The sequence below is a fragment of the Leucopleurus acutus genome (genome assembly GCF_964270905.1).
Source record: "Leucopleurus acutus genome assembly, chromosome: 3".
Classification (NCBI taxonomy): domain Eukaryota; kingdom Metazoa; phylum Chordata; class Mammalia; order Artiodactyla; family Delphinidae; genus Leucopleurus; species Leucopleurus acutus.
The window spans coordinates 138,709,707-138,733,589 of record NC_139145.1 but is presented as its reverse complement, the minus strand read 5'-3'; the positions used below and the strand labels follow the sequence as shown (position 1 = coordinate 138,733,589).

The 23,883-nt window shown below is 37.2% G+C and overlaps 1 protein-coding gene across 1 annotated transcript in view; it reads right to left on the bottom strand.

Moving 5' to 3' along the window:
• The window catches only part of HCN1 (hyperpolarization activated cyclic nucleotide gated potassium channel 1), a gene marked incomplete at both ends in the record, with an annotated part of 364,544 nt that overhangs the window by 99,831 nt on the left and 240,830 nt on the right, over window positions 1–23,883 (bottom strand). Inside the window, one exon of the mRNA XM_082836084.1 lies at window positions 8,041–8,259. Within this exon, the coding sequence (XP_082692210.1) occupies window positions 8,041–8,259 (219 nt within the window). The remainder of the gene's footprint in view (window positions 1–8,040; window positions 8,260–23,883) is intronic.

Here is a 23,883-nt window from a genome sequence, read left to right as displayed (position 1 = left end):
AACTAAACAAATCCAAGTACATGAAGTGATTCTTGTCCATTGCGGGTTTTTGTCAGATTAGTGGATCCCTGGTGACAAGCTTTTGCCCTGTAAAAGTGCTTAATAGTGTATTTATGTCTTATGACATATAAGGGACACAAATACAATACAGCAAAACACTTGAAAAAGAACTTCAAGGAGGACATTCAAATGAAAATTCAAACATTTCTAAAAAATTATATCCATACATCAACCAATAAAAGAAAATAGTAGAAAATACAACTCTACTTTAGAGCCATTAGAAACAGGTATCAGATGTGCTGTCAATGATAAATGTAAACTGCAAAGAACTAAAGAAGGATTGGTGAGGACAAATCTTTAGCAACTCATACAGTCCTGAAACCATGAATACCCACAACAAAGACGCAGGAAATTTCAGCATATACCACTGAGTTTTGGTACGGAAAGTATCACCGAGTGAAAGGGATACCACTGGGATATATTAAAATACAAAGATTGAAAATCATTAGTAAAAGAGATTTACAATAGGCAAAATTCTGTTTTTCTCCTTGGTTAAATTAACAGCCTCAAGCTCTCTATCTTTACTTGTACCTATCTCTATAACAGTACTCAGCTAATGTACTAACACTTTTCCCAGCTGATCACATAAAGTATTATTCTGCCAGGAGCCCAATTTGTTAGCAGCTCAAGTGGCCACATGAAGCTAACTCAAGGGTTATGGCACTGCTATTTTTCTATGGGAAAATCTCGCAGATATTCCCAGTCTGAGGGTTGCCCTGGCCTGAGAATGTTTGGCAGTACTACCAGTTTAACATACCAGAGTATGTAAAGTTCAGCTCCTGGGAAGCAAAAGTATATAGTATAGCCGAATTGGAAATCTTTCCAACTAATTAAGGAACCATGTGGGAGTTTTGCTTATGGCATTCTCATTTGTAAAGGAAGGAAGAAGGCATTTACTAATAATGAAGAAAACCCATGAAACATTTTGCTGAATGCACATTGATTTTAGAGCCACCTCTTCCCACTAAGAATGCACTCAGTGGGCTTCCCTGGTGGCGCAGTGGTTGAGAGTCTGTCGCGGTCCGGGAAGATCCCACATGCCGCGGAGCGGCTGGGCCCGTGAGCCATGGCCGCTGAGCCTGCGCGTCCGGAGCCTGTGCTCCGCCATGGGAGAGGCCACAACGGTGAGAGGCCCGCGTACCGCAAAAAAAAAAAAAAAAAAGTTTGGACACCTGCAAATATTCTTAATCCTCACTGTCCCCTCTGAGCATCGCAGCACTGAGGCTTCTATGTGTGTGGCTGAAATACACAATAACAAAGACACAGGTCTTCCCATCATGGTGTTATATTCCCTCTGAACATATAGAATGTACACAATAAACATTATTATAGCTTGGGATAATCAGGGAAGGTGTCACAGTCTTCCAAAGGGAAGGGCAGAACCTGTATAAACACTAAAAGGGATTAAAGTATGTAAGGAGGGAGGATGAAAGGTTCTGGAGGCAGGTCAGAATCATTTGGTTTGTTGCGAGAACAATAATTATGTGGCTGGAAGAGAGATTTGGCCGTGAGATCCATAAGAGTTTAAAAGTTGATTTGGCATCATTCCTCCTCCAACCAAATTCTTTTTGAAGGGCATATTACCATGAAAGTATATATATTAGCCATAATCACTTTATTTTAAATGACCTGAAATTTGCTTTCTTGCAAATGAGATTTAAGTAGCTTGAAAATGAGAGCAGGTCTTAGTATCCAGCCTTTTGTCTCTGGTCATAACCTTGCCTTATACAAATTTGGAAGATTAGACTGATTAAAAATATTTCTGGGGAATATGAAATTTATGTGGCAGCCCTGACTATAGTCCTTCATTTACAAGGAAAGAATAAGTATCCATGGATTATGAATTAAAACCAAGGAAATAATATTTGTCTGAACTGACTTGGTTTAGGATATAGTGTTTTTCATATGATTACATAAAATTGTATAATTCAATATGGTTCATGCAGGATTACATATAACTCACCTGTATGGTTGAGAGACTACTTACATTAAACTGTACCTCCTTATTCCAAAGGGATTTTAATGGACATCATATAAACACTTGCAAACATGATAAAATTTTGTCCATTTGGATAACTTTAGAATTTCAATTTCTTATCATTATTAAACGAAGAATCAGTAGTTTTTACAATTTTAGGCAACATAATCAATACTTGAAGCCCAGGGCAGCACTGGCTCACTGCCTTGTGCTCTATCACTAGAAAGCACAGTCTATTTAAACAAATCATTCCTGCACCTGCCTTAGGTTTATATACACTCTGCTTCCTGGATTCAGAAGCTATTCGGTGTATAAAGTTATTTCAATTTGATAATTTCCTCATACAATTAAATATTTGTCATGTTCAAATTTCACACTAAAAATCATTCATGTACATCAGGTACACCAAGGTGAGTTGAAAACTTCTTACTCTAAATTCATAATGTGTTTTGTGTTAAAATTCTTGCTTATTACAGAAGGAAAATTGCACACCTAAAAGCTGCTATTACTGTAATTATTTGACAGGAAAGAGACTGTCAAGTTTAGATATAATAGTAGGCTTCCCAGGGGTGCCCGAGTGTAAGGACTAAGATACAACAGTATAAAGACACAGTGATCTAAAGCAGTTTCATTTCAAGACTAGATGAACTGTGGATATATCTAGAGAAGGTAGTAACTACCCAAGGTCAGTTTAAAAAAAAGGAATGGTCACTGTGAGCAGTATGTCTAGATAGGTGTTTCCCAAAGTGTACATTAATCACTTAAAATACATGGGAGGGGGGCTTCCCTGGTGGCGCAGTGGTTGAGAGTCCGCCTGCCGATGCAGGGGACACGGGTTTGTGACCCGGTCTGGGAGGATCCCACATGCCGTGGAGCGGCTAGGCCCGTGAGCCATGGCCGCTGAGCCTGCGCGTCCGGAGCCTGTGCTCCGCAACGGGAGAGGCCACAACAGTGAGAGGCCCGCGTACCGCAAAAAAAAAAAAAAAAAAAATACATGGGGGGGTTTGGCATAGAGGGAAGAGACAAAATGTTCAATGCTCAGGGCACAAAAACTTATAGCAAAAAACCTTTTCAATTCATTGTTTAATCAACATTTCCAAACTCAGTTGACCAGGAAACAATTATATATGTAATTCAACAATAAACCATATATATACATGTGTAGTATATATGTATACATATGTGTATGTTTATGATTTATTTCCATTATCTGTGGAAGAGGCTTTGAGAAGAGCTGAGATTTAAAAAAAGGTCTAAAAAGCTGCTAGACTAGGACTTCCTCTTCCTTCCTCATGTTCACTGAACTGCTCATCTGCGATATCAGAATATCTGATAGATATTCTGAGGCTCCTCTCTCCTACGTGGATTTACAATTGTAAACGATGATCCAAGGATCAAGACTTCTGCAGGTCTACAGAGGTCAGAGAGTAGAGTGAGAATTTTCCTGATGATAGGGAACCGATTTCTTTGAGGAGAATGATTGCTCTTCTCTGAGTCCCTTTCCCAGTCTGCTTTGGGACAGGGGAGGCTATCTTCTAACACTTGACCTGTTGGGGGAGCTTCAAGAAAATCACTTGGGGATTTTTGAAGTAAGTTCACTAGTTGAGAGACGTGAGTCTGGGGTCTGATCACCTCCAAAAACATGTAAATAGCCTGTGGACACTGGGGCCTGACTCCTGCCAAGGAACTGAAGAAGGCTAGACACAGGCTCCTCATTGCTTTGGTGGAGGAGGCAGCAGTGCTGAGAGATGGTCTAAGAGAGGGATGCATGAGGGCTTCTCTGTGGACCAGACCTGAGTGATATAGGAGGGCCAGCGTTACATCTTCGGTCCCGTCCAAGAGTGCCCACTGGCAGAGCAAGGAGCCCTCAGCAGAAAGAGGCTGCAGATGACTGCCCAATTCTCAGGGCCTCTTCTAGGGAAGTGCAGGGACTCAGTGGGGCTCACCTAAAATGCCCAAAGGATCTCTCAAAGAAAGTGCCAGTTTTACTTATCTGCCAGACCCACCCAGGGACACTAGTTTAACAGCTCTTGCAGGTACATCCAAACTGCCTCTTCCCTTCCCTTTCCTCCTCACTGCTATCTTCCACCTTGATGAGAAGACATAACAGCAGCTCCTAGTAGGCTTATAATAGAAGAGAGAAGTGAGCCTACAGGGCAAGCCCAGCTTTCTCACTCCTGGCTCTTCCAGCCCCACAAAGTCCTGGGTGGGGATGCGGAAAGATTTAATTTGCCCAGGAAAGATGAACCTCACTAAATAAAAACAGTAACTGGAGATAAAAATAACAAAACAAAACAAAACAAAGCACTGTGTTTGGATATTTCAAAGTTGAGCTTGTTCAGTAACCAGTAACAGAAACTATGCAGACTGCTGGTAATCCAGAGCAGAGCATCATGGGAGGCACATTTTAAATACTATGCATTTTACACCATAAAGTCTATACCTAAGAGAAGGGGGAAACAGAGCTGTCTGAAATGTAAAAGAATACAAAATATGATAGCTCATGAAATGAGCAGCATACTATGCGCTTCAAGTCCAAGTTTAACCTGCAATGTGACAATATAAAGATCATCACACATTGTTTTGGTCAAGAGAGAAAGTAATAACAATGAGGATGATCGACACTATAACCCTGTCAGATTATCAGCACTGGTATATTGTGTAGATTAGGATCTCATAATCAGGGGACCTTATTCTACTGCTCGGGATGATAGAACTACTTAAACTTGGGGGATCCAGATTGAAGAGATGTTCCCTGGGAAGGAAGAATTAAATGACTCTGAGATTCCAAAGTAAAATAGTGGGCTAGGTGACTTGTAGCAGACTAGACTTAAAAATATGTTCACCTGAGACAAAGAATATGGTAAGTGATGGAGAGGAATGAATTCTGGAGCCAGATTAGGTGGTTGAAGACCAACACATTCTGAAAGGCTACTATAATAGCTATTGGTTACAGCTCACTTCTTTTGCATCAAAAATATGTTACTGGATACATGGCAGTGAAAGTAGTATCACTATTAATTTTGCAGACATCCATGGCAGATGGTTTCAATACCTAAAGACAAATACTAACTACAAAAATAATTAATCAGTTCCTCAAAAAGTTAAACCTAGAATTATTATATGACTCAGCAATTCCACTCCTATGTATACACCTAAAGGAATGAAAATAGGTACTCAAATAAATACTTGGACACGAATGTTAACAGCAGCACTATTCACAGTAGCCAAAGGTAGAAACAACTCAAAATCCATCAACTCATAAATGGATAAACAAAACATTAATTAACTAATTAATGGAACATTAATCAGCCATAAAAAGGAATGAAGCACTGATACATGATACAAACTGGATGAGCCGCAAAAATATTTTAAAAGGTCACATATTATATGATTGTATTTATATGAAATATATAGAATAGGGAAATCAGTAGAAAGAAAGCAGACTAGTAGTTGCCTTGGGATGGGGGAGGGGAAAATGGGGAGTGACTGCTTAATGCTTAAAGGATGAAAGTGTCTTACAACTAGATAGTGGTGCTGGTTGCACAACATTATGAATGGACTGAACGCCATTGAACTGTACACTTTAAAACAGTTACTGGTGAATTCTGTGTTATGAGTATTTTATCTAAAAAAAAACCCAAAGTGGCCAAATCACAAAGGAAGCTGCAAGCCAATCATACATTATGCAGAACAATTCTATAAGACTGAATTGAAAATAAGACATTTATTGTTCATAAAAGTATACATTTAAAAAAGTAACACAGTGTCTTTAAGACCTAAATTATGCTGAGTAGAAAATGGGAACGGTATTCTAGAACCAAACTTCTTGACAGATCTTGGTTTGAAGACCAAAAAAATTATATTTCTTTAATCAGCTATTCCTGACTAAATTGCTTCAAATGTCAGAAAGTAACAAAAAGTTACCCCAGTATCCTTGCCCTCTATTAAGCACTTGTAAGATCAAGAATTTGATGACTTGAATTATGAAGAAACATGTAAATGTTTATGACTACATAGTTGAATAAATTGGGTTGCCAAGTTAAACGTGGCTTATAGAGCAGGTCTAAGAACATAAAAATGGTGAATTGACTTAATAGGCAATACAATGCTAATAAACGTAGTCCTAGAAATTAAAGATGTGTTTATTTTATTTTATTTTATTTTTTATTTTTTTAGCATTACGTGGGCCTCTCACTGCTGTGGCCTCTCCCGTTGCGGAGCACAGGCTCCGGACGTGCAGGCTCAGTGGCCATGGCTCACGGGCCCAGCCGCTCCGCGGCATGTGGGATCTTCCCGGACCGGGGCACGAACCCATGTCCCCTGCATCGGCAGGCAGACTCTCAACCACTGCACTACCAGGGAAGCCCAAGATTTGTTTATTTTTAAGAAAATATGTAGCAATGATGTAGGCAAAAAGGAAGAGGGAAAGAGCATTTTTATGAAAAGCAATATCCACTGAAAGGGAAAAAGAAATAGTGTAACAGAAACATATATGTAGTCTTATCTCAAATCCCCATAAATTTAGCCCAAATTCTATTGAGCATATAATTTTTACTAAAAATCACCATTGTATGAAGTTTCTTTCCCCTTACTATGTGCTTTGTTCTTTGCAGTTTAATTGGAGGCTTTATTTTAAAATGAACCTCGAAGCTATTTTGGTGGTTCATCTTTTCATTACTTCAGTAATAAAACATCAGCTTGCTCATTGTAATAGTTGGTGGCAGCGTAATTAAAGTCAAGGGAAATAAAGTATCTAGGTTCCCTTTTTTCCTATTGTGTGACTAAAGTGTTGAAAACTTCTGTAAATAAAGCCACAAATGAAAGATCTTTGGCTGTTTTGTGAGTAATTATGAGTCTAAGCTGTTATCACTCACCAAGAGACATATTCTAGAACTATTTTAACCATTACTTTCAGATATGTTCTTTGGCAAGGTGCATATTATATATTCTGTCATGTTCAACAGAGCTCCCACATTAGAAAGTCTTCCTTCAGTTATAAAACATTCTTATTGGGCTTCCTTGGTGGCGCAGTGGTTGAGAGTCCGCTTGCTGATGCAGGGGACACAGGTTCATGCCCCAGTCTGGGAAGATCCCACATGCCGCGGAGCGGCTGGGCCTGTGAGCCACGGCCGCTGAGCCTGCGCGTCCGGAGCCTGGGCTCCGCAACGGGAGAGACCACAACAGTGAGAGGTCTGCGTATCGCAAAAAAAAACCCAAAACCAAACTAAAACAAAACAAAAAAACAACAAAAAAACCCCCACATTCTTATCTGTCAGAAAGTTACTGATATTTGGTGAAGAATATAAGTACTGGCTGATTATCCGAGGTCTAGTCCCAACCAAAGTAATTCAGCATATTAAAAAATTCCGATGAATAAATCAGTGAACGAATTTACTTTTTGTCTCTCTTTTGAGAAAAGTTTAGAGCACCAATCATTTAAATTAACATATTGTGCATGTGAATGTATGATAGCAGCTGTTAATATGCATTTTAAAGAGGGTGTGTGGTGACTTATCTAGCTACAAGGGCAACATATGTTCAGCTATGCATATGGACTTAATATAAATTATGATTGTAACATGCAGAGAGGCACAGAGAGACGTGCAATGGCTGCCTGTCTGCATTTAATCAGCTAACAACATATTTTTCTAACTGTATAAGAAAAGTCTTTATATTATCTTAACTGTTGAAAAATTATAGAACATGAACAATGATAATACCTTAAATTAGTTTCATACATTTTGAAACAGGTAACTATTTTTTTCTGTGAATGAAAATTCAGATTTTAAAAAAATATATGTATTATTTAAGAGAGAAATTGGAAACAAAAGCTATGAGGACCACCTTGAAGACACTCCAAAATATGGAAACAGATTGTGTTTTCCCCCTTTAAACATTTTATCTCATTGTAGTTTTGATAGAGGGCATAGTTTAGTTATCTGAACACAATTAAGTTTACAAACTAGCTGATTGAACATATTAGAGATAAAACAAATTACCTTCTCTTGATATTGCCGCCTTGAAGAATCCAAAGACTGGATTAGAGCTGTGGCGTGGCCAACAAACATGGCGTAGCAGGTAGCTCCCACGATCATGCTCAGCATGGTGATCCAGAGGTCAGACATGCTCACTGGGGCCTGGGCTCCGTACCCGATGCACAGCATGTGACTCATCGCTTTGAAGAGTGCGTATGAATACTGCTTTCCCCAAGAGTCATTCTGCAACAGAAAAGAGGAAGTAGACTGAACCATTAGGAGAGCAGAAGAAAAACCATGAAAAAGTATGACCCGTACACAGAAGCATTATAACATTCTTGTAATGGAGCATTTACACAGGTACTTCTCCCCAGTAGCTAATCACATGACGATGTTTTTCAACGCTTACCCAGAAAAATGAAATAGAAATAGTCTACTGTTATAATACACAATCCTAGTCAGTTTTTGATGTGTTATTTTAAAAACTAAACATTCCTTTTGGGATAATGAATGAACGCTAATTAGCTCATTTTAAAGTTTCCAGGAAATCTGGTCATTCTCTAGCAATATATTTGCAAGCTGAGAAATGCTGCAGGTAGATGTGAAGCAGATAGGCCTAAGTATACGAATTTTTATCAAAACCATGATGTTAGATTTTGAAAGTCCAAATGGTAGACTTGTGTAGTCCCTAGTCCTATACGTCTTAAATGAAAAATAAACATAATTTGGAAATACAGATCTGATAAATGAAAAGACTTCCTTGAAGCCTTCTCTGAGTAATGTGAGTAATGTTTATTGAAATTCAAATGTCAGGGTTGTTGATGGATGAATCTTGTTGGCTTTCTATAAAATAATAAAATAAAATAGAATAACATAAGCAAAATAATATCTTGGCAGACACTGAAAAAAAAACCTGACTTCAGAGATTAGTTATTAGATGCAATTTCTGATGTCATTTCAAAACTTTATTCTAAGCTCAATTCTACAAAAATAAGCTGTTCAATATGTTTTATATAGTGTCTGATAAAATTTAAAGGACTTTTTTGATCAATTTGTCTCAAGCTCCCTAGTCCAGGATGTACATAATTTATGAGACTCAGTGCAAAATAAAAATCTGAAGTGCTTTAGTGCAAAATGTAGGGAAAAAGGATACTGTTAAAGATAATAATATATAAAGACTTTTCCTTAAAATATTTTATTACTTATAAAACTTAGGAAAATAGTGCTAGTTGAGTAACAACACAAATTTACACATTTCAAAAAGTGAAATATTGCTGTCATAATTATATAAAATACAAGTAATACTATACTACTGTGATATCTTGATTGATCATACAATTTTTCTGGCATAATTTTCTGACAAATTCATTCCTTAGGTCATCAAAACTCATACAATTAATAATTTCATCTTCAGTGATAAAATTGAAAATGACATGTTGCTTTTGGCTAATGCAAGATCACAAATAATTTCTGATACATTTTTAATTTTGAGGAAGATCTTTCTGTTGATGCAACTGTTACTGGAACTATTAAGAGTATTTTATAGCCTGGGACATTAGGATAAATTTTTGATAAATTATTATTATTATTATTTTTTGCGGTATGCAGGCCTCTCACTGTTGTGGCCTCTCCCGTTGTGGAGCACAGGCTCCGGACGCGCAGGCTCAGTGGTCCTGGCTCACGGGCCCAGCCGCTCCGCGGCATGTGGGATCTTCCCGGACCGGGGCACGAACCCGTGTCCCCTGCATCGGCAGGCGGACTCTCAACCACTGCACCACCAGGGAAGCCCCAATAAATTATTTTAATGTATAAATTTTAGTACATTTGGAGCTGATAATTCTCATGGAATATTTTTTAATTAGGATTAACTCTTCATATAAATCACATTCATGAAACTGAATGTGATTTTTTAAATTACAGTTTTTATTTTAAAATAACTATAGATTAACATGGAAATTGTAAGAAATAATAGAGAAATATCTCATGTACCCTTCATCAGCTTCCCTGAATGGTGACATCTTGCAAACTATAGTGCAATGTTACAACAGGAAATTGACATGGATACAATCCACTGATCTCATTCATATTTCACTAAATGTGTACTCATTTGTGTATTTAGTTTTATGCAGTTCTATTACGTGTAGGTTCCTGTATTCATCATCACCGTCAACGTACAGAAAAATTCCATCACAACAAAGAACATTTACACTGCTTTTATTTTTATTTATTTATTTATTTTGGCTGTGTTGGGTCTTCGTTCTGTGCAAGGGCTTTCTCTAGTTGTGGTAAGCGGGGGCCAATCTTCATCGCGGTGCGCGTGCCTCTCACTATCGCGGCCTCTCTTGTTGCGGAGCACAGGCTCCAGATGCGCAGGCTCAGTAGTTGTGGCTTACGGGCCCAGTTACTCCGCGGCATGTGGGATCTTCCCAGACCAGAGCTCGAACCCGTGTCCCCTGCATTGGCAGGCAGATTCTCAACCACTGCGCCACCAGGGAAGCCCTACACTGCTTTTATACTGAATTTAATGTTAAATGTAAATGTATGCAATGATATTTTAATATTTCCTCTGACATTTCCTATAACTTGCCCAGGTCGTACAAGAAACCAAAAGTAGTTTCATGATTTTTATATAATCCATAATGCCTGTTTATGTATTCTATTCCTGTATTTTCCTTTTTTTTTTTTTTTTTTTCGGTACGCGGGCCTCTCATTGCTGTGGCCTCTCCCGTTGCGGAGCACAGACTCCGGACACGCAGGCTCAGTGGCCATGGCTCACGGGCCCAGCCTCTCCACGGCATGTGGGATCTTCCCAGACCGGGGCTCGAACCTGTGTCCCCTGCATCGGCAGGCGGACTCTCAACCACTGCGCCACCAGGGAAGCCCCTATATTTTCAATTACAAGGAAAATTTAATTTAAAAATTGCCTTCCTTGTTAATAACTGGTTTATTTAAAATTTCATATGAAAATAGTGTTATTTTCCATTATATATCATGATCTGTAAATGTAATCCGTATTTCTAGGCTTGTGTATATTTGCTTTGCAGTGTTGCAGGATTTTTCAGATCTGGACATTTCATACTCAAGAATTTTAATAACTCCCTGATAACCTTTATTTCAATGGCCATGTGAACTCCTTTATGTTGTAATAATTTATTGATAAAGTTTATTGCTTGAGCTCTGCAGGTTCTGTCTTGGAACTTAGGCAAGAGATTTAATATTTGTGTAGATTCTTTGGAGATGGGCTCCTGAGACTGATAGGCAGGTGGCCCTTACCATGGTCCTATCCTTGCTGGCATGGGAAGCCCCTCCTATGTCACACTGCTGCTGCCTTGGCCACTGCTAACCTGAGCCCAGTTCCGGCTTGGCCACACTGGGGACGTATAGCATCCCAGACTGCTGAGGCGTGCATATGTGTGCCTTGCTGCCTGGCCCGTTGCTTGGCTTCTGTACTTCCTGCTGTGCCCTCAGGCCTGGACCTGTGTATGCACAGCTGCCACCTTGCAGCTCCGATGCTCATATTCATGCTTTGTTGTCCCAGTGGACTTCACATACAAAACATAAATTCAAAGATAACATTATTATGAATTTCAAGATGGCTGTAGCAGAGCTTTAATCCAAGCACAGGGTCCTTCCCAAAGTAGGTCCCTTTGCAACAGCCAGGTCATACACCACATACCCATGAAGCCATCCCTGCCTTTGTCAAATTAACTCTTAAATTATCATAAATTTAAGAAATATATTGAATCTATATGGATATTTTTGTTCATTGTTTTAATAGGGCTTTCTAAAATCAAATTTACAGATTAAAATAGAACATGATAAGGTTTAAAAACCCAACCTCAGGGCTCCCCTGGTGGCACAGTGGTTGAGAGTCCGCCTGCTGATGCAGGGGACACGGGTTCGTGCCCCAGTCCGGGAAGATCCCACATGCCGCGGAGCGGCTGGGCCCGTGAGCCATGGCTGCTGAGCCTGCGCGTCTGCAGCCTGTGCTCTGCAACAGGAGAGGCCACAACAATGAGAGGCCCGCGTACCGCAAAAAAAAAAAACCCAACCTCATAAACTTTGGAACAGTATATGGCTGCTGACAAATGAAAACTAACTAGTCTCTTTTAGTTGAAAGAGTTAAGGTTCTTAAAGTGAAATTTATTTTATTTTTTTATATAATAAAGGCATGTTGCCACAGTAAACTATCCAGAGAGAGAGAACTATAAAATAAAATTATTTTAAAGAAAGAAAATTATTTGTATATTATATTATACAACGCAAATTGTATAATGAACCCATGCACAGTTTTAATTTTGGGGAATGAACAGAGTTCATATGTATATATATATAATTACTCTCAGGAATACACTTAAGGGTCCCCAAATTCTAGATGTTCCATGAACAAGAAGTGGAATACTTAATTAACAAGCAATGTGTTCTATAAAAATTTTGAATGTACATGTTATTTAAAATGATATTTCATTCTTGAAATCCAACTCAATAACATACTGATAATACTAACATTGGATTCATTACAAACCATACTATAAAGTAAACAAAAAGCCTTTTATCCCTATAATCCATTCAAAGAACGGGTAGAAAGAAAACAAGTTTGATTAATTTCTTTCTGGCTTTAAATCTCTTTGGGGCTCCTAGAGAACTCCAGGTATTCACATGTCATGGTGACTTCTCTCCCTATATGATGATCTTCTCACGTGCCTGCATCTCCTCATAGATTAGGGCACGGCCATGACATGTTGATCATGTTCTAGAGTCTAAACTACATGATTCAGTGGAGACACTCAACACTTTTATTATTGTCAAAAGAAAGAGTGAATAAATAAATTTTGATTATGATGTTAAATCTAATGCAAGAGTTCCTTCCCTTATACAGGGGTATAGAACAAGCATGTTGTTCGTGTTGATGAAATTAGATATAATGCAAATCATTCAAAAGTCCAATGGGATGTCCAGTGGAGATTGCACTTTAATTCTGTTCATATTGTTTAGTTGTGAGGGGAAGCAGCATGTGGAGCTGGAGTATTATTTCACAAAATAATGCAGTTAGATAGCAGCCAAACTATTTTAAATAAGAATGTGCATTTATGTTCATTTTCATTTATCTCCTTAGGCACACTCAGCAGGCATACTCTCTTAAACGAGTTAAAATAAATTTATATCATACATGCTTCCTGATCCTTTCAAATCATGGAAAACTTTTCTACTCTTGTTTTATCCATATTTCTCTCCCTTTCTCTCCACCTAAAAATCAGGTAAAAATTTCTCTGTACCTTTTCCCATGCTGATATAATTACACGCACACGCACACACACACACACACACACACAGACACACACACAGACACACACATTCTGGGATTCTGGTTTTTTTCCCTATAAAAATGGATTATATCATATATTTTTTCTTCATATTGCTTTTATCACAGAAATATCCCTCCAAAAATCTAGTCTTCATATAATTGTTGATGCCATAGTTAATTCATCCATTTGCCTATTGTTTTCTAGTTTTTTTCCACTACAATCTATTCTGTAGTAAACAACCTAATACATATAACCCTTACATCTATCAATCAGATTCCCAGGAAAATGTTTATTGGGTCAGAAGGTAAAGTTTTCAATTTGATTTTAAAATATATTATTACCAGACTTTTTCAAAAGACTGTAACTTTTCCAAAAACAAGAAAAAATAGACTGCATCACTTTCTATAGTGAGAAATAGTTACCCATTGTTACCCTTATTTGCATTTCCCTGACTAGGGAATTTGAGAAGATGTTCATATACTTATTAACCAACTAGAACTCATTTCTGATGAAATTCTTATTTCTCCTTATTATTTTGTAATACTGTAATATTTTGAAGCCTTGTTATCCATTCTTTAACTATGTGATTTAAATATTTGTGCCTATTTACTCTTTGCTGTACAAATATGTCATTTTATGTAGAAAAATAAATTGTAATTTCCTTGACAGCTACTGGATTTCCTGTATTGTTTTCAAAAACTCCCTAAATCTGACATTATTCATATGTCCTAAATGTTTTTCTTGAAATTGTTATTTTTATATTTACTTATAGTTACATCTTTTACTTAAGTGATTTCCATTGGTATATGGAATGAAGTTCACATTTTCTTTCATTCTAAAAGGATTCTCTCTTGAGACAGCACACTAATGAACCACCTGATCTCCACGGACAGAAAAATGCCTCCTTTGTTATATATTGTCTACGTATATCATTGGTATTTGTTTCTGGGCTCAATATTTTGCTCCATTGACCTGTTAGACTATTTCTATGCTGATACCATATGGTTTTAAATTACAGTGACTATACAGACACACACACACACACACACACACACACACACACACACACACACACACACATGCATATATATATCAAACACCCCTCTCAATTCCAACAGGGGTTTAAACTAAGTTACTATGTGAAGAAATTTGAGCAAGACCATGTTTTAAGCAGGAAAAAATCTGGAAAGATGATGCTGGATGTGGGACAGGGTACTTGGGAGAAAACTCTGGTTGAGGACAGTCATCAAACCCAGAAAATTCATCATCTATCTATCTATCTATCTATCTATCATCTATCGGAAGAATTTTTCATGGATCAGCCAGTCTAAATTATAGTGACAATATGTAAGAGACTAAGGCATACACTAGGAAACCCAGTGATGGCCAGATCTGAAGGGTTCAGAACATTTTTTTCAGTATGATATGAGAAGCCTCTGAGTTTTTCGACAGGGCATGGTATGATTTGAACAATACTTTAGGAAGACTGATCAGGAAGCATTGAGGCACAGTGGTTCTCCACTGAGGATGACTTTGCTGCCTAGTGGACATGTGGCAACACAGAGAGACCTTTCTGGTTTTTACAACTGGGGGAGGAGCTGTTAACATCTAGTGGGTAGACGCTAGTGAAGCTGTTAAATGTCCTACAATTCACAGCAAAGTTCTCCCACAGCAAAGAATTATCTGCCCCAAATGCCAACGGTGGTGAGGTTGAGAAGTCCTAGTGTGGACGGTAGACTTAACAATAGATACAGAAGTCAGTTTAAGAGCTATTACAAGTTTAAGGGAGGTGAAATGAGAGCTAAAATAGCATAAAAGTATAAAGTATAAAACAACAAGAGATAATCTTGAGGAGATAAGACCTATAGAATTTAGTATATCAGGTCTTTGTGAAATGGTAAAAGAAAGAGGATAGTAGAATACCTTAGGGGGTTATAAAAAAAATAGAAAGATTCATGCAACACAGGCTTTTCCTATGGAGGAGAGAGATTAGGTGGAGGGATCTTTTCTCTTATTTCATGAGACCAGTATCATTCTCTTCAGATGCTGAATTTCCTCTTTTTTTTTTCCTCTTGTGTGTACAAGAGCCAATCCAGCCCTCACAGTGGTATGTGGTGGCAACCATGATTATGAGGCTGTCGTTGAAAGGATCCCAAGTGGAGGAATGGTATTTTATACCATTACCTCCATCGTCTTTTATCCCCTCCTACGCTCCCCACCATCCCCACCCACCATTACAGTCCTAGAAACAAAAGATGCAAGCAGGAAATTTAGATTGACTGTGATAAAAACACACATACAGCGTATTCTTGAAAAACAGTATGATAAAAACAACATGCATGGCTCTAAATTGTTCAAAGCACCAATTATTATATTAAGTCAGAATAGTCTTATCATCACACAATTCTCATCATCACTTGATAAATGTTGACATTGAAACAGAGAACACAGTGACTTGTCCAGGGTTACAAGTTTGTAAGTGGAGTATTCAGTTTTTTTAACCCAGGCAGTCGGGCTCTAGAGACCATATTATTAACCACTGTATGATACTTATCTCAACTTTACAAATCTGTTACATTTATAATTTCAGGCAAAATATTGAGGGTGAAAGACTAACTGACCAGCCCAAATTTCACATTTCAACCCTATTTAACATAGTAAATTAAAATAAGGCAAAGAGCAGACATAAAGAAAGGAAAGATAGAATCTTAGAGGGTTTTGTGAAAAATCCAGGAAGGTTTCTATTCTCAATATGTCCTATTTATTTTATTATGTAGCTGTTCTCTTTTCATCTTTTAAAAATGATCCTATCATATTTTAGTGTACATCAATAAAACCATGAATAGGAGACTGTATACTAATAGTGCTTTACTATACAATCCAAATATTACCAACTAACATATAATTTGAATCCTATTGAAAGTAAACAAATAAATTACCTGTGAGCTCTGATTTAATTAGGGCTTATCTTGTTTTTATTTTAGGTAATGATTTACCAACAAATTGCTCCTTATAGATTAATTTTTTATTATTCAGAATGTTCACTCATTTAATTCATCACTTCACTGAGGTATCATTGAAATTGATTATTTTTTTGAGGAAAACGTTCTGAGCCAAGTTAAATGAAAATATATATAAGATCACTTGATTATTCCATCAAGGAACTTTCATTTAGAAAAATTATATTTTGAGCTTTCCCTAGGTTTACTTAAAATCCTTTCTAGGCATTTATTTTGACACCCTGGTTTGTACTGCTACTGAATTTGGGACAGGGTTAAGGGCTATGGCAAAAGGAAAGAAAAGAAAAGTTTCTTCTAGAGTGTCCTAGATCTCCTGACATAGGATATTCAAAGTCAAACTAAGCCACTTAGTAACCCACCATGGCAACAAAAGTTGTCCAGTTCGTCATCTATCACGTGAACTAAAATTCTGTTAAGTTAGGAGGCCAAAATATTCCGTTGTTGAATACCTGAATTAACTCTTCATCTCTTGAAAGCAAATATGGATATGTTAAGTAGGTAAAATCTTAGCAAAATCTGACACATAGAATTTAGAGACTCAAAAATTCACACATAAATTGCTAAATTATTAAAAATCAGAGAGATAACAAAGTAGTAGAACTAGAAATCCTGGTGGAGAATGAGCTTAGCTGCACTATGTTACCAAATTTCCATCAGTGTGTTCAATTTACTTCTTCAGTCACTGAATACACTTACTACTTATATCAGCTATAGCAATGCCAATCAGATTGAAAGTTGCATTAAAGAGTCCTGAAGACAAGGAATACAGCACAACATAATCTGCCTGAAGTCATAGGAAGTGTCAGTAAAACAGGTCGCCAATTCCAAAGATACTGTGTTCACTTGAATATGCCATGATTTTACTTTATCTGTATATAAAAGAACAGAATCAGGGCAGTAAACAGCTGTTCTCCCTCAATTTCCCAGTGCTGAAGAATGATAACCAACCATCACCAGACTTTGGGAGCAAACTTTATATTGATTAGTAATTGAAATAGAATTATCCCAGTTTTTTAAGTATTAATTAAAATTTTTTTGTTCCTTGAAACACATCCCCTAGAATTATTGGATTCATATATTTATTACAAACCAAAACATTTAAACAACATTCTTGAAGAGGTCCCTATCTTGGTTGAATGAAACATAGTGACTTTTTGTTACAGATCATATTAAGTGATAATGTCACTAGGAAGACAAGTAGAAATCAACTCAATGAGCTCATGCTAAATGAATTATTCAGTAGGAATATTGTGCATGCCATTTCTAAGGAGACTTGTGGTAAAGACTGCCAGCAATGTTGGGTGTAAGGTCAAAATGGAGATAGCCAAAAGAAATAACATTTCTTAAAAATATATATATATATATATATATATATATATATATATATATATGATGCAGCATTTCCCCTATAGCACAGTGCTGTGCAAAGTGAATATTAACTCTCGAGTGCACAAGAAGAAAGAGACCCTACTAACACCGTCTTATATTGATTCCGTGACTTATCAACATTGTTACGTAACATTAGCACTATATTTTTAAACGTATTAGGAAGTAGTGAGTTATTTCTCTTCCATTCACATGATAGAAGCTCTTGAATTCTTGGGATGTATATTTGTATTCTTGATAGCAATATCTCCAACTAATTTAAAAGCCATGGTTTTTGGCAATGACATGGTTACATGTATTTTTTCAGTGGGAGAAATTTATTTTTCTTATTTGTAGTGTTATGATCTGCTTACAAACATTTGCACCTCTGACATCAATGCTTTTGCAATATAGGAGGGTTTAACAGTTTTTAGCAATAGAATATAAAGCTACTGAATAATAAATTGCTGATACTGTAAAAAGAATGATGTCTGGTCATTTTAAGAACTTGTTCTAGACATGTTCCCTGGTCAATTAATCCTCTGAGTTCTAAGTGTACTCTCTCCTGTTTCAAAAATGGTGATAAAATACAAAATTTGCATTAAGTATATTTATAAATTAAAATTTAATGATACTTGAGATCATGGATATTTTTCCTCACATTTCTTTTAATGTTGGTGCATTATTTTAAAATAAAAATTAATAAAATCAACCATGATCTGGTTAAACTATCTCCATTCTGAAAGTGATAGTTGCAATTCAAATTGTTATCACAGTATATCTGGGTAAAATGATGAGGCCATCCACTATAATCTGTATTGAGTTATCTACTTGATAACTTATAACTTATCTTGCCCTTGAGTTGTCTACTTCAGGGAAATATACTTTTATTAGATCACTGGCTAATTAAATTATATAGAAAACCATTCCCCTATGCTCAAGTTATTTCAATCACAAGTTTGAAAGATAAATGCCACCAGTTAAAATTATTGTGTTACTTCAGAAAAATACTTTTAAAATGCATCTTCTTATTCATAACAAAGTAGCAGCTACACAGATCAGCAACAGTACATGTTATTTAATTCTAAAGGCATGACCTTAAATTGCAGACAAATAAAGCTTTCAATTACAAGTAATGCTAGCACTTGGTGTATTGCTTACTCAATCTAATAAAATAAGCCTAGGAAATCCTCCACTGTGTAAGGCTGTGCAAAAGGCAGAAAGTATTGGGCACTTTGAGTTATTTTTAGAGCCTAACCCACAACTTAAAGCTCTTATTCTATGACATGTATTCAGTGTTCTCTTAGCATGCAAGGCTTCTGTGTCAGAGCTACTGATCTGAGAGAATATTCTGCTTTGACTTCTAAATCCACATAAGCCTTATACAAATGTAAGTCTCTTGCGTTGCGGAGCACAGGCTCCGTACGCGCAGGCTCAGCGGCCATGGCTCATAGGCTCAGCCGCTCCGCGGCATGTGGGATCTTCCCGGACCAGGGCACGAACCCGTGTCCCCTGCATCGGCAGGCGGACTCTCAACCACTGCGCCACCAGGGAAGCCCACAAATGTAAGTCTTATAATGTGTGGACTCCTTGATGTCACCTGCAACTTCACATAAAATTCAAATTCAAATATTTTAATTAAGAAAGGCAAAACATATTTCTTGATCAATAGAATCAAACCAAAAACCCTTTTTACTAGTACTACAAAGCTTAAATGCTACAGTCTCAGTTGTCTGTGTTAAATCAATTCTCTACTCACATCACATTTGAGTGTGTGTGTGTGTGTGTGTGTCTATATATATTAGAAAGACAGAGGGAGGAAAGGAGAGAGAGAGAGAGAAGAATTTCTTCTTTTCAAGGTTCAGACTATCTTCTTTCAGCCATATCCCTGAATTCAGATACAGACTGACTTGGAAATCTGTAAGCAAACAAACTATAAAGCAGAAAGAAAAGAATTTGAAATGATCTGTTTTATTTTTTCCTTCTTCTTTTTCTTCCAGCTTTTGGTTCTATTGGCTTACAAGACTAGAAAAATGGTGATTCAGACATAAGTCCCGTCTCTGATGAGCTTTCAATTCTCTAAATCCGAACAAAAATACATGGACGATTGTCCCATATTCAACCATGGCATTACTATCCAAAGAAAATATTAATGTGAAGTAAGTTCCCACTGAACTTCAGTAGATTCCTTTGAAATTCTGCTAATGAGCACATTCTAGCTATTTTCTTACGGCATGGAGAAGAAAACTAAGGTTATCTTAGTTTTAGGAAAGAAGCAGGTTTTAGTCTATTTCTGCATGATAAAAAATATCATAATAAAAAGGCAAATGCTACCAGAAATGAAGTGTCCCTAAATCCTTTGGTAGAATTCTTGTTTTCAAATCTAATATTACCTAATGCCAACACAGCCCACAATTCTAACCACTTTGGGTGTGGGGCATGACTTAGTGCAATTCCTGTAGAAGACTGATCTTTAACATCTAAATCAGGCAAAATGTCAAATTTGTCACAAACTGGAAGACTGACTTTAAGGAACACAGCCAGACAGGTCACATATATGCCTTCCTTAACTTCCTCTGATGCAGAAGGAAACAACGCCATGGCTTACTGGCAAAGCTAGAGAATGCCTTAACAGTTAACAGCATGCATTTCTCAGTCAACAGGGACTGTTCAGAAAAAAGAAGTAAACATTCAAAGCTTAATGATTTCTCTTGTGCATTGCTTCCATGACTCATGCCAAATTTTCCCAATCTAGTTCTAAAATGATTAATCTGCTCCAATGAGTAAATAGTCTTTCATCTTCAATTTCTTTGGACCCTAGTGACACAGGTTAACAAAATCATCTGTGTGTATTTTGGTGTGGGTATATGTGTATGTGTACCCAAGGCTTGCCTAGAAAATGTGTAGCATAGTGTACAACCTGTGTGCTGTCCCTGGTGGCACTGTGACACTAGATTTTCCGGACAGTGGAGACTGAAGCAGCAGTAAACCACAGTGGAGCCAACTTCTATCACATTGCAGATGAGGTTTGGAAGAAGAGTACACCAAATTCTCCAATCAGAGAAACAAGACAATGAATGGCCTACTCAAAAATCTCTCCCATATCTTCTTCTAAGATGCTAGAAATTACCTTGAGTTTCTCTGTTCTAGGTAAGAAAGTAAAATCAATGACGTTCTCTGGAAGATCATGATTTAAATGCCTGTACATTACCTAAAGTCAGTATGTCCTTCTGCTGTGGCCTGCAGGTTCCTTGGCTGGCCCCAGTAGGGTTCAGGGTTGACTCTCAAGACACTGGAACTGGATGTGTATTGGGTAGCACCAAGCAGAGAAGGCATGAAGAGCATCCCAAGATGAGTTCTTTAGGGAAAGATGAGGCATGAATGCCATAAAATTGAACGCAAATGTCAGAAGTAGGACGTTTCAATTGCAAAGAGATAGGATTGGAGTCAATGTGTATCAGGTATATATGATGAGGCACAGGCAGATTGCTGTTGCTTTGGAATGGTCCATGGCTTGCCTTTGGTTATCACTGGAAATATATTATGTGGTTAGAATGGAATGGTTCAAACTATTCTTTTTATCCTCTATTCTGTTAGAGTGAGGTGGCATGCTGGGTTAGTGGAGAGTCACCCTTGAAGGTTGGCAAAAGATAAAAAGTCAAATATATATGTCTCCATATAAGGAATAGAAAGGATTATAGAAACTTAGAGTAGAAAATGAATAACACCCAAAAGAGTAAATCCCAGAGCATCATGTACAATAAAAGTGAAATCTGAGCAATGGGGTAAGGTGAGTATCAATAGAAGTCAGACAGAAAAAATTAAAATATTTTTAAATTTTTAATTATTTTTATAAATTTCCCTGACATTAACACTGTCGAAATATAGGGCAGCTTTATGAGAAGAGGTAAAATGTATTGACATTCTTTGTAAACCAATAGGCGCTGGTTGCCTGAGGATCTCAATTGTACATGCCAGTTTGAAGGCATTCAGATTTGGTTCTAATTATGTGTTTTTCGCCATATTTTGTTAGCTACATTATGCAGGAGTAAATTGCACAAATACAATGGACAGATATTTCTACCAAGTTTAGATAGAGAACTTTCAGAGGTAGAAAACAAGGTGAAGAATACTTAGTATTTAGAATGGTAATACAATCAGAGGAATAAGAAGAGACAGAAAAACTGGGTTAAAGTAGTGATCTTGATAACATTATCAAAAAAAATTTATTTCAGAATTCACTAAAACATTTCTAAAGACAAATTCAATAGTGAACTAAGGCATTTTCAAAGGCAATGATCTACCCCTTAAATTAAATCTTCATAAAGTAGGTTCATGGTATATTATCTCTTGATCGAAAATATACCTATGAACACAGAACACAAGGGATTTAGGCTATACTAGAAATAGAATTCACGTATCTAAGAGACCAACAAGTTGTCCCCAAAGTTTAAGAAAAACAACTGAGCCTTGCTGTGTATTCTGGATATTAATAAAGTGGACCATTTGAAAAGGAAAGAAGTTCCAGAAAACAAACCTTCATAAGCAATTGACCTTTGTTATCCTATCAACATATAAATCTGAAAGCATCACAGGGGTTCTGATGCCATTTACTAGACTCAGAAGGAGTTGTTCTTTACATATTTTTATTCGCTATTGAGTAAACTATGACAGGTTTCACTCCAATCAAGAACTTATTTATTTGTTAATCTATCTCCCTCTTCCATGCTGCCTCTTCCCATAAAACAAGCATCAAACCCCAAACATATTGATTCATCAAAAGAAGAGAGACCACTCTCCTGACCTGTAGCCCTAACTGTTTATGTGGATGTCCTCTACCTGGCTTTAAACAGAAGTCCCAAACTCTGTGTGTTCAAACAGAACTCATGTAAACTAAGCCTACCTGCACTGAGACCCACTGTTCCTGAATCCCCCAGCTCAGTTTACTTCCCCTCTCTCCACTGGGTGGACCCAAAGCATTGGGCAGAAAAGCAGCTAAGCAGTACCTGCTTCCACTTTACTACCCAAATAGTTCTCAGGCTAGCAGGTTGAAGGTACAGATTTATCACAGAGCAACCAACCAAGCACCCATAAACAACAATTTAAAAGAATCACTCTTTGCCCCCTTTCTTATTGCATACAGGCTCCCATTCTCTGCCCAGTACTTCCCTCCAGGACATCTTATGATGTCATTTGGTTTTAGTCCATATTAAGCCCTGGATTTTGTTACTTCTATTATGAAGTATTTATAATACGGAAAATAACTTGGCCTCCTTAATAATCATGATTGTCTTCTGTGTACTTCTTCCAGGATTGTGACTCTGGCCAGTTGTTTCCCCTCCAAGTTTTTAAAAATCAAATTACACTTCTGTGATGAATGCTATGTCATAATTAGATTATATCATCTTGTAAGATACCAGATACTACCATCTTGTAAGTGGTGCTTGATAGTAAACTGATTTATACGGTGTTGTCATTTAGCTTCCGATGATTCTTGTGCATACTAAAAACTAAACACAACCCCCCACACTATTTTTATTTTCCAAAACATAATTAATCAGATATGATTGTTCTCAATATGCTCTGATTTTCTCTTTAGGGTCGAGAATTAAATGGCAGAGGTTTCTCCATATAAGAATAAGCCATGCATATTTGGTGAATAGAGGGCACTGAATTTTATCCTTTCCTCTACTCATCCCCCATACCCCCAACAAATTAAAAAAGGATAGAAAAATGCAGACATTCTATATTGCCTAATCTTAGAATTTCCTGGGCTTGCCAGAATCATTCCCCATGTACGGACCAAATAACAGAGAACACACTTAAATACACTAAAGTTTGAAGTTGCTTTCCCAATATCCCTGAACTAGTTTGACATTGTGTAGGACTCAAAACTCAGATGCAGTTTTCTCTTAGATCAGTGTCAGGCACATAGTGTGTAGCCATTAAATATTAGTGGACTGTTTTTGATGGATAGCCTGAGGTATTAAGTGGCTACTAATAATTTAGTATTAAACAAATTACCACTAATGATTTACTTTTCTGCCTACTATGTTAATGTAATGTTTCTGTAACATATTGTTCTCTGGAAAAAATACAGCAATTATCAGGGAACCATTTTTTATCAGCTTTTCACACTGTTAGGTCAAGCTCAGAGTTAGGGGCAGAATCTATAG